The 16591-nt window shown below is 34.5% G+C and overlaps 1 protein-coding gene across 1 annotated transcript; it reads right to left on the bottom strand.

The window, feature by feature from the left end:
* Window positions 1-3930: 3930 nt before the first annotated feature.
* ERMN (ermin) lies at window positions 3931-9378 on the bottom strand. The gene is made up of 3 exons (XM_051986354.1): window positions 8874-9378; window positions 8385-8477; window positions 3931-5625 (listed from the first exon to the last, which is right to left on the bottom strand). Exons 1-3 carry the CDS (start codon window positions 9115-9117, stop codon window positions 5096-5098), a joined length of 867 nt encoding a protein of 288 aa, XP_051842314.1. The 5' UTR covers window positions 9118-9378; the 3' UTR covers window positions 3931-5095.
* Between the last annotated feature and the right edge of the window lie 7213 nt (window positions 9379-16591).

Below are 16591 nucleotides of genomic sequence, written 5' to 3'. Positions count from 1 at the left end.
TTTATTACCTTCTCCTCATCATGTCTGGATTCATAAAAAGAAGCCTGTATGTATGGTGATAAAAGTATGTGTTTGGAGGGGGCTCATGGGGTGATTGCTGTAGATAAGCTCTACTCCTCTTATTCTCTCTGACCAATTATAGAGATATCTGTCTCTTGTCTCTGTCTTTCCCTTTATATATATTCATATATAGATACATATACATATACATATATATATATATGTATGTGTATATATATATACAGATATATACAGATATATATATATATATGTATATATATATATATATATATATATATATATATATATATATATATATATATATATATGAAATTTATAGAAGGAGGGAGTAAGGTCAAGTAGCTCCTCCTTATCTTATTCTTGCTCATGCTCTTAGATTAAATTAATGAAAGTTAAAAGGAATTTTCTAATCCCAAATTAGCTAACTGCAACCTGTGCTTAAGTTCCCTGACTCCAGGCAACAAATAGGGATTTGGGATTGTAAAATTACTTTTCACTCCTATAAATTCCTGATTGCTGGACTATATGTCCAAAACCTTTTCAGGAAGCACTAGCAGAAGTGCCCACAGTCTGTGATGACAATGTTTTCCTCAGCTACCATAATGCTCCTTGACTGACATTTCAATGATCCTAGGGACAGAGCAAAGGTGAAACCAGCATGGACATCAACCTTCGCTATTGCTCTCTATTCCTATCTTTATTAGGTCACTAGCTTCTGAACCATTTTCAGCCAGCACAAACCTCACTGGTCTAATTCATCATGAATGGATTCAAGGCTGTGTAGTGGTTCTACACCAGCTCCTTGATGCTGGAGGAAAAGGCAATCACTTCCCACTCTGCTCTGTTAATTATGGTGCCAGCTTCTTTTTCCTTGTCCCTGCTCAAGCTGATAAACTGTTCTCCTCAAATAGAATTAGAGACTGAAAGCTTTGTAACCATATAATGTTTAGCTCATGTACATACCTTTTATGCTTTTATTTAAGTGAATATTTTATAATTTGTTTTCCTTATGACGTGGAAAAGAAGAGAGGAAGACATAAATAAACAAATTTTGCTATCAGTTATTGACTAAAGGGGATTGAAGTTCAACTGTGAATTTCCAAAACCAAGAATTTCACTTGTTCCTAGTAACTTGAGTTATAAACAAATCATAGCATACACAAATGTGAGAGATTTCCAAATATTTTAGAAATTTTCTATAATGTAACAGTTACTCCATCAGCAGGCAGACACTTAAGGGTTTGATTATGTATTTTTTCCATGTAAATGATTATGGCATTAGCTTTTTGGGTATTTAAAACTGCTTCATTGTCTTCATTGGCTATATGGAGTAGTCATACATTGATTTCTCCCAGTCATTTACAGATTTTTTCATGTTTGTTTTATTATAGTACTCTTTTTTTTCTCTGAACAGTGGTATCCTTTTTGCTATTTAGTCTTGTTACTTTTCTAATTTTATCTGATTTTTTCAGAACAGTGAGTGGGCCCATATGTTACTCTAATAATATGGCAAGTATATTTCTTTTTAAACTAGTTGAGTAATTTATCCTTTTCCCAAAATACTTCTATTATTACTCATTTGAAATGTTTTTTTCCCTTTTATCACTTAAAAAAAAAAAACTAAACTATTATAAAATATTCCAAAGGTATCATAGTTTGAACATAAATACAAGAGAATAATATTCAAACTTCAATATTGCTTAAATCCATTAATTTGATAAATAGAAAGATGTTAAATATTTTTAATCAGGAATAAAAAATGGTTAAGAACATTTTTCACTGTTCCTATAAAATAGAACTCTGTTATATATATAAACTATGATTTAATAAACTAGATATATTTTAAGCCTTAGGATTTTTATATAATTCTACAGAAATAAAAGAACCTTTTAAAAATAAATTACATAAAAGTTTTTTAAATAAAAGAGTATAATAGTTTCTAGCCATCATTCATTGATGAGTTTAAGAAACTAATGCATTATAGAATACCAAAAGATAGTAAAAGAGACCAAGATCTATATTCAGAAACATAAAGACATTATTTAATACAGAGTAAACAAAGCATTTCTTTATTTGAACTGTTAATATAATGGTATTTTCTTTTTTGTTCCAATGAAAATATTTGATGAGGCAGATTTTACACTGACAGAAAAATAAAACATTGTTGTTAATTCATGTTTGCTCCAGTTTCTAAATCTTATTAGAAACATCAGCAGTCCCAGAGTAAGCCAGCTTTCCTTCTACATTGAAAACCAAGAGCTTTTCTCCCTAATTCCTGTAGTTTGTGCTAGAAAAGACTGAATGGGGGAGATTTTCTTCACTTCATCTGAGGTTTTCAAAGTGAGACACCTTCCTTCCAAGTTTATGGTTTTCTGGAGAAAGTCAAATATCCACAGGTTATCTAGGGTCATTAAAATCTATAGTCTTAGTCAAAGATGGCAGTAGTTCCTGTATTGTAATCAGCAGTGATGTAGAAGAGCATTTGTAATGAACAGTATGACCTATGCATCCACAAGACCACATTAACCTAGAGAAATATTAAAAGTTCACCAGTTATACACATCTCGTAACTAGATAGCAATAGATAAAATTGTCTGCAGTGGTTATCTTCCTTGATTAGAGCACAGAGCTGATGAAGCCAGTGTTATGAATTAGACTTCCATGTAAGCTTTGTTTTGTTCCATTGCCACAAACTTAGTTCCATCATTTTACAGGTGCTACTGGTAACAAAGCTAACAAAGGTAACATGACGATGGTTCCATACAAACCAATCACTTCTACTGGAACAGGTCATATTTATATCCTAATAATGATAGGTCAGCAACATTGTCCTTAATGAAGACCAGTATTATATTATGCTACAAAGTGAAATAGAAATCTGGGGGGATGATTTATTCCCTAAAATCTGAATGAAATAAATCAGAATCAAGTTAATCATATAATTAATTTGGGTCTCCACTTGGAGACCTGATTCTATAATTTCCCTGCTAAATCCCAAAATCATATGCATAAAAACTACTTATTTTATTTCCAGGAGTCATTCCTAAAGGTACCTGTGAACTCCACCTTCTGTGAAGGTTCAAATTAGGTGTTACCTTCGAAATGGAGCCTTCCCTGATTCCTTCCAACTCCCTGTTAACTTCTAAGTTCCTTTATAGCTCTAAATTTGTAAATCCTATGACTTTGCCTCCACTCCCATTATAGCACAATCTCCTTGAAATCAGGATCCATATCTTGGGACACTGTAGAGGATGCCTTATACTGACAGAAGCCTATTAAAGGCTTTTGGAAATATTTATTATTGAAATCAGAGAACATTTGAATATTCTGTTGAATATGCCTTCTTCAAAAGGATAAGTAAATGACTGTGGACACTAACACTACCAATTTAGTCTGTGTAGTCACTGAATCCACTTTTCAAATAGCATATACATAAAACTTTGTTTTAAGACAAGAATTCAATAAAAATGTAATGAAAGTGAATGGAAGTTGACTGCATAGAAATAAACAAGAATCTATGTACAGCAAACCCTGGGATTTTCCCAAACTGAAAAGGAGATAAACAAATTGTTGAATTGTTGAACAATGAGAGCTGTATTACATTTAAACAATAAGGAACTGTCTTTAAGTGGCAGCTCCAAAATAGATGTTTGTTATATGGAGCAGAAAATCCAGGATTATATTTACAGAAGCTTCAAGCAAAACAAAACAAAATTAAAAAACCCAGATCAAAATAGTCCTAAACTAATAGAGATATTCTTTGGGTCTTCTGCTCTCTCTGTCTCTTTCTCTTTTTTGCTTTCTCTTTCTCTCTCTCTCTTTCTCTCTCTCTCTCTCTCTCTCTCTCTCTCTCTCTCTCTCTCTCTCTCTCTCTCATTCTTGCTCTCGCTCTCTCTCTTGCTCTCTCTCCCTTTCTCTCACACACACACCATATACACACACATCAGAATTACTGATCAGTTCCACATTTTGGACCCCCAAATTCTGAGGAGGATAAAAAGAACAACTCAAGATTAAGTTAAACATCCCATTTGCTTATTAACTTCAGATATCAGCAAAAAATATCACTGAAAATATTTACTCAGATACTATTTTGAAAATATGAAGATTTCCATTCTCATGATAAATAATAAAATTGGGTTGAGTTACATAGAAAATTTCCAAAGTTTCCCAATTCAAAATTTCCATGTTAAAGAGTGGATGCACAGTACTAAAGACAAGCTTTTTCTTTTTTAATTATGCTAATATTTTCATCTTTGTTTAAAGGGAATGTAACTACTAGCAAAGATTTTATAGATAAACAAAACAAAACAAAACCACTCCCACAAAGTGAAAACATTCAATGTAACTCTTTGGTCTGATGCCCACTTCTCTGCTCTCCTGTCCCAATACATCAGCCTTACAATGAGATGGATTCAATGGTGAACATAATACCAACATTTACCAAACGGAACTCTCCCGGCTGACAGCTGCTCAGCCCCACCAGCGAGGGGACACAATGAATGGTAACACGAAGGGACTGGGCATATAGAATTTTCACTGTTCAGAAGTCCAAGATAACAGTTTTACATCACGGGAAGACAACATGAGAGAAGGAAGAAGAGACCTTCAATATTTTTTAAATGATTCTATGAAACAATGTGCTTCATTTGTACTATCCCACAATTTTAAATTTCTAAAATTTAATATTGGGTTTTCCAAGTTCTTTAGATTCACAACTGTAAAATCTTCAAGGCACAGATGTAGTCTTTGCAGAGCCATCTTGTTCCTTTGGTTATTTTACTTTCTATCCTTCCCAATTAGGCAGCCAGATTATTTCTTGTGGTTCTTGATGTACAGGATGATGAATTAGTAAAATTTTAAACTGTATAAATCCTGTTATATAAGTGAAAAACCTAATGCTGCTTGATTTAAGATGACCAAATTGGAGTTTTCTTCCTATGACTGACTATTTGTACCCAATTTTCAAATGAAAAACAAGAGGTTAAACTTCCTGCAGATGTGAAATTATACATGAGGGGAGGAAAAAGATGACTAAAGTAAGATGGGCAATGAAATGTCTTGAGAAAGTAAATTATAAATGCAACATGGACTCAAATTCATCAATTCTCTGCTTTGTGTTCCCCTTTTTGATTTTCCGATATGATATTGTATTGTATCTTGAATAAGTATGTCTGGAAATATCATTCTTCTTTCCCAAGGCCAGCAGCTCCTCTGGTGTCATAGGATGTGAACTAGGGCTGCTCAAAGGGGAATCCTCACTAATATCGCCTTCCTCCTTGAAATGAGAAGCTCCTCCATTTCCTTTCTTGAATTCTATCAATCGTACTTCATCTTCTTCTTCTTCTTCTTCATCACCATTGTCATTATCATTATCTATTTCCTGCTCGCCATCTTCTATTTCCTCATCCTGTTTGGATATCATCATTCCATCTTTGTTGGGTTGCCGAGATCCCAGCCACTTCAAGCTCGCTTCTGCTACCTGGAATTCTTCATCTTTCCTAACTCCACCATCTCTTCTTTCTAGAAGCTTCTCGGGGTCAACTTCCTTCTGTCTTGTTTCCTGGACTTTTCCATGTGGAGAATTCTTCTCCCACTGAAGTCCTATAGTAAAATCAATTGGGAGATGAGAAGTGCTATAATATAAAATACATATCATTACTATCTGTTGTATGTAGTGATATAAAAATCTAGTTGGGATAGAGAAGAGTTGAAACATATTGATTTTTAAAACATTTGAAATATCAGTGTCCATGGGAGAGGGGAAAAGGTTAGTTTTTTGGAGGAAGAGGTTTCATCTCTGATACTAGTTTTGCAAATCTCTATTCTCAAAGAAGACTCTTCACTAAAAGACTCAAAATAAAGAATAACTAGAATAGTCACAAGTCATTCCAGCACTGTTCCAAGAAAAAGAGACAAAGACCCCATTCACCTGAATTAAACAAGTATTTCTATAACCCCATGGACTTTTGCAGAGGAATGAGCTTACCCCAATGTGTCAACTGTGAGCTTCCTATTTTTACAAATTATTCCAGGTAACAAGATGATAAGCTATTTTTTTGTTGTATTTTCTATTTGGTGAAGGGCTAAAAATATTGTCAAAACCTTTTAAATTTAGCGCCCTATAGCCAAGCTCTAGTCACCCATCCCTAGTTTTGCCTCTTCTCCCTATAATTGATGATAAAATCATAGAGGTAGAACTAGAAGGAACATCAGTGGATATCTAGCTCTGCAGATGGCACTCTTACCACTATGCCTCACTGCTTCCTCTCTGATCTAAAATAGCTGAGTACAAAAGTCTGACGCAGCTGCAAAAAGATACTTGGAATAAAATTATGGAATCCATAATTTTAGTGACCCACAACAGCTAGTACAAAATCACATCTAATGCCCTATTCAGCTTGAAACAGCAATATCACTTTCTAGGAAAGTCACATTTTAGCCTTATTTCACTGTCGTAATTGGGATGTATCTATACAATACCAAAACAACCAATTGATTTGGTAAATCCAATCAAAAAGGTAGAGAAGCTTAAACTAGATAAAAGTGGAGATCCTATCAGTTCTAAATCTATGATCTTATCTCTATTCTTGTGTTCCCTTATTATCTTATTTTCCCACTCCCACCCTATATATCTGGGGGGGAAATCGCCATTAGCACAATGGCCAGAGCATGGTTTCTTTCCCTCATGAGGAAAGATTTTTCTTGGCTTTAAATTACATTCTTCCTGAATGGTTTCTTTAAGCATTTTTCTTATTTATCATTCTATGGCAATAATCACTCTGCAAATTTATTTTAATGGATTTTTTTTTTACCATAGGAAAGATGATAGGAAAAAAATCCATAGCACTAGAATTTAAAACAGCTAAGTATTCCCCTAAAAAAGAAAATAGTTATTTTGAGAAATACCAAGAGCCCGCCTACTTTAAGAATCCAAATATTGCTTTCTTATTTTACCAGAGCAATGTGAAAGTCAACAAATAGTAATATAATGCTTCCCATAAAGTTTGCCTATCAGAGCTTTTAAAAAAGAGATACATTATTCCAAATGTGACTTCCCTTTCATTCAAGTAACCTGAATGTTTGGAACTTTTGGAGAAAGAAGATGAGAAAAAAGATGTTAACTACAAGGGAAATAATCTGATAGAAAAGTAGATTCAAAACAAGTCTAGGGTCATTAGAAATGAGTTTTACTATGACACATTGACTTGACAGTCAACTGCTCAGGAGTCCTTTTTGTGGCAAACTATATTTGCCTTTTAGAGAGGGTATGAGACCTTTAAAAAAACTCTGAAGAGATGAGAGCCTTCCTGTTGTTTCTGCTTCCTGAAGTCTTCCCTCCTTCATAAGCCACAGTGCAATATATGCTCTTCCCCCTCCCAAGAGCAATTGCTATCTCCAGTCATCACTCAGGTTCATTGCAGGTGTATGTCATTCCCCCCAGCATCCCAGAGAGCCCATTCCATGCTGCTTCACCCCTGAAAATGTGGTAAACTACATTTAGATGGCTATCACATCCTTGTCCTTGTTAACACATCTCTATTTTAAATGATGCTCTAATTTCTCAACAAATGGCCTATTCAATGTTTTGCCTTTGGGGTCCTAGGTATTAATTAGAGTAAATTGGCTAGGCACTAAAAGCTGCCTGCAACTTTGAGATAAAATGCTGGTGGCTGAGAGTCAGGGTGTGTGAAAGACTACTTACTAGATTTTATTGTGCACTTATAAGAGAACATGCCTTGAATATAGATGTCTTCCTAAATAGAAGAGACTCCTAGAGGATTTAGTGTATACTGGGCTATCGAGTTTGTTGAAATATAAGGCATGATAATATTTTTTAATCTTCCCACCCACAAAGAAGCTGGTCATCCCAAGATTTTTTATTTGACAGGATTTAAGTGACTATTTTGAGCTAACCCTTTTAAAAAACCACCAAAATGTCCACAGATCTATGTGTATACAGTTATTCCAAATTATATGTCAATTCTAGACTTGTAGGGCAAGCCAAATTAAAGATCTATTTACATTCTATTGGATGTATGGTACAGATTTTGAGATTGTGAATGAAAAATAAATGTCACTTGAATGGACAAATATCATACCCTTCCAGTACAGAACATTTCAGTCTGCTATACTAATCCATGCAATCTGGGTCCTGAACTCCCTGGGATGTTTTCTAAGGTGGAACTGACTGATAAATCATGACTGACTTATCTGCCTCCAGCAGTCTCAAGAGTTTGGATGTATTTCCTAAATTGCTTTTCTCCCCCACACATACTCCCACATATCCCTCCAATAGTCCATGCAAAGCTGTTCCCTATATTCAGTCAGAATATTGTGTACAAAGTGTGAGTTCTCATTACCTTCCTCTGATGTCATTTCATCAGCTCCTGTTTCCTTGAGGGAGAAACTTGCTATTCTCTTGTGAACAGTAAAGTTGTCCTCCTCTATTTTTTCTTAAGAAAGATACAAGAGGAATACAAGAGTTATGACAGTTGAAATGGAACTAAAGTTACTAAAAAGCCCCAACAAAGTGGCTCTCTTATTATGACTAAAAGTCACATTTTCCTTTTCCAGATAATTTCTCAAAAAATTCATTTAAATTTTCATCTGACTTCAAAATGTCCTTGCTTATTATAGAAACATTCATTCTGACATCCTCCAGGCATGTTGTCATAGTTAACATAGAAAGTAGTCAAATTCTGAATCATTTGATCTGGCTACAAAAGTTACTTGAATTCTCACATACATTGCTCTTTTCTACTATTCTAACAAAGTGTAAAAGAAGGTGTCTGTGTGTGCCCTCAAGTTTTCAAATTAAAATAAGCAAAATGATTTAAGTGACAGTGTACCTTCTCGTTGCTTCTGCTCTTCCAAAGACCAAGCCAAATCTCTGCGGATCATGCTTACTTGAGAATATTTGCTTTCTTCTAAGTTTCCTTTGGAGAAAGACCCTTCAAGACTTACATCTTCATCATGGCATTTACTGAGGTCATCAGGGGCAAAAACCTCATCACTAATTTCAGTGATCTCTTTTTCAGGTGACATGTCCCCATTGTACCCAGTCAGACTGGATGCCTTTGAAACTTCTGTCATGATTTTCCAGGAAAGAACAACTATTTAGAAAATTTTGAAAATAAGTAAAAGTAATGACTCCCTTGGTAGGCTGATTCCTCCTTTAAGATCTAGAAATTTTCTTGAAGAAGTATGCCAGGAGTATATGTTGTAAACTTTCCTGCTTCTCTCACTATATTTTTCTCCAATGTTTAACAATCTTCTTTTCCCCTTAAGATATCCTCTCCCAAACTAGACAACAGAATAAAAAAAAGATAGGATTTGTCTGAGGCTTAACAACCTCTTCTTTGCAAAAAATTAGCCAATCGACACCCTCATTGTTGCTTGGTCCTCCCACTTGTCTAATTAAGCAGCAATATTTTAATTTACGTAAACATCTGAAGCAATCAGGCTTTTGTGTTAGCATGCTGAAAGGGCTTTCCAACATGGCCGGCCCTGCAATGAACCAAGATTTGTGCCCCTTGTTATAATAGTCTTTTGTTATTCCCCTTGTAACAGGACCCACAATTGTTCCACAGCTTTAATCCAAAAAGAATGACCACCTTAATTCATTTTAGTGCTGGGTAACCAGCTTAATATTTCCAGGCAGGTTTTGTTCTAGTAAACCTCAGATGTTTTTGAGTAGACAATAGCTTCTTTTGCTAATCACTGAAGAATAAAACCAGCTTACACAGTGTTGGCCTTCTGTATAGGTGACCTACACAGCCACTTATATATACTGTGATTTGGGGGTTTCAGAAAAAAGACTTCTATTGTTCCCCTAACATTATTCTTTTTAGCTACATGCTGACACCAAAAATTCTACTATTCAAGTAGCATTTTTTAAATAAGTTCTTTTCCCCAAAATGTAGTATCAATTTTGCATATCAATTACATCAAGATATATGTAAAGTGTTCTGTAAATTTTAAAATGCTATGTTGCATATTATTTTTGTCTATTTTGTGTTTGTTTCCATAACAAATCTATGCACATATATTCACATAGACAAACATTATATCTTAAATCATATTGTGTTATATCATTTCTATATATGTACATGTGAAAATATATGTGAATATATATATGCTCCCCATAGAATGTAAACATCTGAAGGAAAAGCCCTGTCTGAATCCCTATGTCTAGCACAGTGCCCAGCATATAGAAGGCATTTATGAATTGTTCTTGTCCTTTACATGTTCAATCTATGTGGGCAGATATTTGTACCTTTTCTAAAACTTTTCAGAATCTAGCAAAGCATTTACACACATTAAGTATTTCATAGACATTTGTTCATTTGAAACAAAATGATGATTATGTAATGGTTGTGGAATTTTCTAATAGTTTATCATTTTCTATTTATTCACTTGCTTATTTGTTCAAGAGCTATTTATTAAGTCACTCTGTACAAGGCACTGGGCATTGTTCCACAAAGAATAAGGAGATACAGAAGATATCCTTGCATCCTTGGACATTGCAATACCCCCTCACATTAGATTTCTTTTCTTTCTTTAAAGTACAACTTAAGTATCATCTTCTGCATCAAGCCTTTGCTAATCACCCAAAGGGCCTTTGCTCTCAAACTACCCTGTATTTAACTACTTTGTACTCATTCATATTGTTAACTGTTTATGATTTCTTTGTAAATATATTTGTTGTTACTCTCCTTAAAATGTAAGATCTTTGCAGGCAAGTATTGTTTCACTCTGTACTTGGATCCCCAGTGCCTAACATAGTGCCTGACATATAAGAAGCACTTAATACTTACTCATTGATTGATTAATCCCTCCTCTTAGCTTAACAGGAACATAACAAGATGTACCAAAAAGTACTTTCAATGGCTTTAATATCTTCGTTTTCAATCAACCATCATTAGATTTGGCATCTCATAGTAGAAAACTTAGTAGTAAAATTAAAGCTATAAGAAGCCATAAATATCATCTAGTGACTGCAACCCCCTCATTTTATAGATGAATAAATTAAAAGCTAGAGAAAGGAAAAGATCTGGTCAAAGTCACACACAGAGGAGTAACGGAGACGGAAATTAAGGCTGTGTTTGCAGATCCTATGTCCAGGGTTGTCTTTAATGAAAAGGAAAAAAAAATTATGAATATTTTGCTTTTCTACATCCATGTCAGCTCTGAATAAGTCTACCATTTCCACAGTATAAAACTCTTTTGTAATGAAGAAGCACATTTAAGTAAAACACTGCCTGGTAAATAGTAGGTGTTTAAAAGTGCTTCTTTTTGAGTTCAACATAATGATCATGTCCAGCAGCACAAGCTTTACAATGGACTGTTTTACTTCAGATCTCTGGAATTGAGATTCACCAGAGTATCCATCTGAATTTTCAGGTCTTCTTGTTTTTGTTTACTATTGTAGTATTTTTACATACACACATCCCCATATAAATATATACACATATGCAGGCACATATATGTATATTCGTATTTATATTCATCATTTCTTATGGTTACTTTATGTTGTTTTTATTGAGTTACATAGAACTCTTTGTAACCCAATTTGGGGTTTTCTTGGTAAAAACAATAGAATGCTTTGGCATTTATTTCTCCAATTTATTTTGCAAATGAGGAAACTGACATAAACAGGGTTAAGTGACTTGCCCAAGATCAAACAGCTAGTGTCTGAAGTCATATTTGAACTCAGGACAATGAATCTCCCTGATTAGCGGTCCAGCACTCTATACACTATGGCACCACTTAGCTGCCTTATGGCACTAAATGCACCTATATGCATGTATATCTACAAAAACATACATATATATGTACACACATGGGTTTTCTTGCTGTAACAAAATGTACTTATCAATGCAATTTGGGAACTATTTCATAAATTTTCTTCCATGGCTGCCTGGTACACAATAATATTCCATTATATTTCTATACCACAGTTTGTTTAGTTATCCCCCCAACAGGCCCATACCTGGCTTTCAGATTTTCATTGTCCAACAGGATTATAGATAGAGAATTGAAAGGGACTTCAGAGACCTTCTTCTCCAGCCCCTCATTTTGCAGATGAGGAAACTGAAGCCAAGGAGAAATTAAGTGACTTGTCTAATATCACACAGATAGTGACAGAAATAGAATTTCAATCCAAATCTTCTGTCTCTACTACACCAAACACATAAACTCAGATTCAGTGACCTAAGTTTTTATAATAGAACTTGTCTGGGAAAGGTAGATCTAGTTTGGTACACAAACGACTTAAAACTCATAGTGTTAGCTCTTGCTAACTTGCTAACTTACCTTGCATTTACCATGCCAGGTTGTCCTGATAATTAAAGTGAGATAATATTTGTAAAATACTTTGCAAATCTTAATCCATTAAGATATATATAACTATATAGATGTTAGATATTATGATATAAAGGCTACCCATTATGTTCCTTTCTTTATCCTTTGACCCTCTTCCTGCCTTATAGAAGAAAAAAAATGTGATTGACTTTAAAATGCCACATTTTGACATTTTTTCAGCTTTCTAAACATTTTCTAACATTCCAAGTTAATTTGAAGGATTGAGAAAGGATTCTAAGTGTTTTGCCAGCATGTGCTCACATCTACAAGAAACTTTGCATTCTGTCCTAAAGGATGATAAAGGTTAAGTCAATAATTTGCAACTTTCAAATTTCTGTTTATAAGTATGAGGAAGCAAAAAAACTTAATTTATTTTATTTTGTATAGGTGTGATGGGACCAAAAAGGGCAAAAAATGATGACTAGCAAATAGACCATCTGGCACTCTGTCAGTAAAAAGGCAATTTGCTAATCCATTGTCTATTGCTACCTGTAGCTTAAAAAATGTATCACTCTTTGCATAAATGATTATTTCACCTCATGTGGTATTACATCTTCCATTTGGTGATGGAACTTGAAGTAGGAGAAAGAAACAAAGAAAGATGACTTAGTAACTTAATGACATAAAGATGGACTGCTTTCACCAGTCATTTCTCTTAAATGGGAAGGAGCTCACTGAAACCAAAACAGTAGTGAAACTGAAGATATATTGGATTAGGAGAAATGTGGAAAGAAAAGATTTAACCCCAAAATATAAGATCATGAAATCCCTCAAATGGTTAATGTTTCAGTTGCAAATTATCTAGAATCAAGACTTAAGTTGAGGATAGAAAGAAACTCACAGATCTAGAGTGGGAAAGCTGGAGGTCACATAGACCAATTCCCTTCATTTTACAGGGGAGAAAACTGAGTCTTGGGATGAAGAGTCTTGGGAAAGGGCACATGTATAATAAGTACCAGAAGATGGTTTTTGAACCCAGGGGCCATTGTTCAAAATTGAGTTCTCTTTTGGTTATACTACCTCTCTAATTCCAATATTTTCATGACTTCATGACATTTATCAGGATCACATTTAAGATGGGCATTAAGTAAAAGATTCTTGTTGTTGTTGTTGTTTAGTCATTTTCAGTCATGTCCAACTCTTGATGATCCCACTGAAGGTTTTTTTGGCAAAAATACTGGATGGTTTGCCATTTCTTTCCCAAAATCATTTTACTGAGGCAAACAGGGTTAAGTGGCTTGCAAGTACAAATTGGAGGCTAGATTTGAACTCAAGAAGATGAATTTTCCTGACTCCAGGGCACAGCTATCCACTATATCTATTGTATCTACCCACTGTAACATCTAGCTGCTAAATATGAGCATTGAACAAATAAATTAGATTTACAATAACTCAATTCATTTAATGTAACAAATATTTATTTTATTTATGTACAAGTTACCATGTTTGATTCATATGACTTAAAAATAAAAAACAAATAGTCCTTACCTTAATAAACTTAGAATATGATGATAGAAGTGCAACATAGTATCATGGAAATGGTGCTAGTAGATCTTGGTTTGTATCCTACTTCTGACTCTTAATTGCCATCATGAATAAATCATTTGCATTTTCTTAGTCCCAGTTTCCTCATCTCTATAATGGGAATTATAGTTTCTGGCTTACCTACCATACAACATTTATAGAAGAGAAAAGTCCCCATAAATGTTACAGGATCTATAAAAATTAATTGCTATTATTATTGCTTGAGGCTGGAGATAGATCACAGCCACCATCTTGAAGCAGCATAATTTTTTTTTTTTTTTTTTTTTTTGCTGGAGGAAGGGGGGTGAGAAAGCTAATCACCAAGTTGATTAATGGTTTTTGAATTGTTTAGCCACAGCAACTAGAAGATAGTCTTGTATAGTTGGTCAGCTTCATCAGTGATAGGAGTTCTTATGTCAGTGAAATGTGTACCAGACCTAAGGATCAAAAGAAAGGCAAAAGCAAAGTGCCTGCCCTCAAGAGACTATTGAAGAAATAGCATATTAAATTATAAAATACACAGGTAGATAGATAAACTAAATGGTAACTGATCTCTGAGGGTATGCCCAGAGGTGGGGAAGGGTTATAAGGAGAGGAAGAACTAGTAAAACCACCAGCAAAAAGGTAATATTTAAGATAAAGCTTAAAGGAGGCAGAGATAAAGAAGGAGACTATTCCAAGGATGAAGAGCATTGACAAGGAGCAGAATCATGGGGTAGAATGTCATTTGTGAGAAACAAAAAGAAATTATGTTCTAGATTATAGTTTGTGAAAGAGAATAAAGTATAAAAAGACTGAGGAAGTAAGATGAGGCCATGCTATAAAGGATCTTAAAAGCTGAAAAGTTTTATTTTTGATCCTGAAGGGAAAAAGTACCCACTAAAATGTATTGAGTAAGAAATAACACTCAGAAGTGTTTTAGGAAAATCACTTTGATAACTGAGTGGAGGTTGGATGGGAATGGGATCAGATTGAAGATAGGGAAGCCAACCAAAACCCAAATGTGAGATGAGGAAGGTCTACACCAGCATGGCAGTGGTATAAGTAAAGAGAAAAGGACCTATAGGAGAGATGTTATATAGGCAGAAATAAGACTTGAAAACACATTAAGTATGTGGGATAAGTCCAGATGAAGAGTTAAGGATAGTACAAAAGTCGGAAACTTGGATAACTAAGAAGGATGGGAGCATCTTAAACAATAATAAGGAACTGAAAAGGAGGGAAAGTTTGGGCGAAAGGGAAAATAATGAGTTCTAGTTTAGGTATGTTGAATTTGAGATAGGGACAGTTAGGTATAGTGTAAAGCGTGTTGGCCCAGGAGTCAGGGGGACCTGAATTCAAATCCAATCTCAGATACTTACTAGATGTTTGACCCTGGGTGATTTCCTTAAGTCCTGTTTACCTCAATTTCCTCATCTGTAAAATAAATTGGAAAAAGAAATGGTAAAGCACTTCAGTATCCTTGACAGGAAAACTCCAACTGGGATCATGAAGAGTTGGACACAACCATAAAACAACTGAACAGCTAGTTTATTTTAGTTTATTTATTTATTCTAATGCACATTGCTTTATGAATCATGTTGAGAGAGAAAAATCAGAATAAAAGGGAAAAACTATGGAAGAGAAAAAACAACAGAAAAAAAGAAGTAAACATAGTATATGTTGATTTGCATTCAATCTTGTTCTTTTTTCTGGATTCAGATGGCGTTTCTATCCAAAGTCTTTTGGGATTGTTTTGGATCACTGAATCACTGAGAAGAACCAAATCTTTCATGGTTGATCATTCCACATTCTTACTGTTGCTGTGTATGACGTATTCCTGGTTTTGCTTGTTTTGCTCAGCATTAGTTCATGTAAATCTTTCCAGACCTTTCTAAAATCAGCATGTTCATCATTTTTCTAGACCAATAATATTCTATTACCTTCATATACCACAACTTATTCAGCCATTCCCCGATTGATGGGCTGAACAACTACTTTAAATATCTGTGGCATATCCAATTTGAGATTTTTTTAAGTAAATTGGTGATGTAGAACTAGAGTTCAGGAGAGAGAAGGAAGTTGGATATATAGATCTAGGAATAAAGATAGATAGAGATAGAGATATAATTGAACCTGTAAGAGTTGATAAAATCATCAAGTGAGATACAGAAAGAGAGAGAAGAGGAAAAACTTCCATGGAAACATCAGAATTAGTATGCACACATTCTTGTATGTGTGACCTGGAAATGGAACTGGAGAAAAAAAACTGAGAAAGAAATTTTAGGCAGGTAGGAAAGAGCAGTACTGTTAAACATTAGAGAGAGGTGATTGACAAAGTAAGAGGCTACAGAAAGGTCAATAAAGATTGAGAAAAGATCCTTTAGTTTTGCCAACTAAGATTCTTGAAGTTTTAAAGGATTATTATTGTAAGCTTCTTTGAGAATATGAAATGTTTCTTTTATTGTCTTTGTTCTCAGCACCTAGCACAGTGACTGGCACATGTTGTTGTTTAGTCATTCAACTGTGTCTGACTCTTTATGACCTATGGATCACACTATTCACAGGAATTTCCTGGCAAAGACAGTGTAGTGATTTTCCATTTCCTTCCCTAGTGGATTAAGGCAAACATGCTAAATGTTTTCCTGAAGGTTACACAGCTAGTAAGCATCTGGGGCCATATTTGAACTCAGGTCTTCTT

Source organism: Antechinus flavipes, chromosome 3, assembly GCF_016432865.1.
Source record: "Antechinus flavipes isolate AdamAnt ecotype Samford, QLD, Australia chromosome 3, AdamAnt_v2, whole genome shotgun sequence".
Taxonomy (NCBI): Eukaryota; Metazoa; Chordata; class Mammalia; order Dasyuromorphia; family Dasyuridae; genus Antechinus; species Antechinus flavipes.
This window is presented reverse-complemented; position numbering and strand designations above follow the sequence as displayed.

Coding starts and splice junctions, on each gene's coding strand:
- ERMN (XM_051986354.1), bottom strand. CDS start 9,117: ATGACAGAAGTTTCAAAGGCATCCAGTCTGACTGGGTACAATGGGGAC. Junction 8,478..8,873: donor AGAGCAGAAGCAACGAGAAG/GTACACTGTCAC, acceptor ATCTTTCTTAAG/AAAAAATAGAGGAGGACAAC. Junction 5,626..8,384: donor TGAAATGACATCAGAGGAAG/GTAATGAGAACT, acceptor ATTTTACTATAG/GACTTCAGTGGGAGAAGAAT.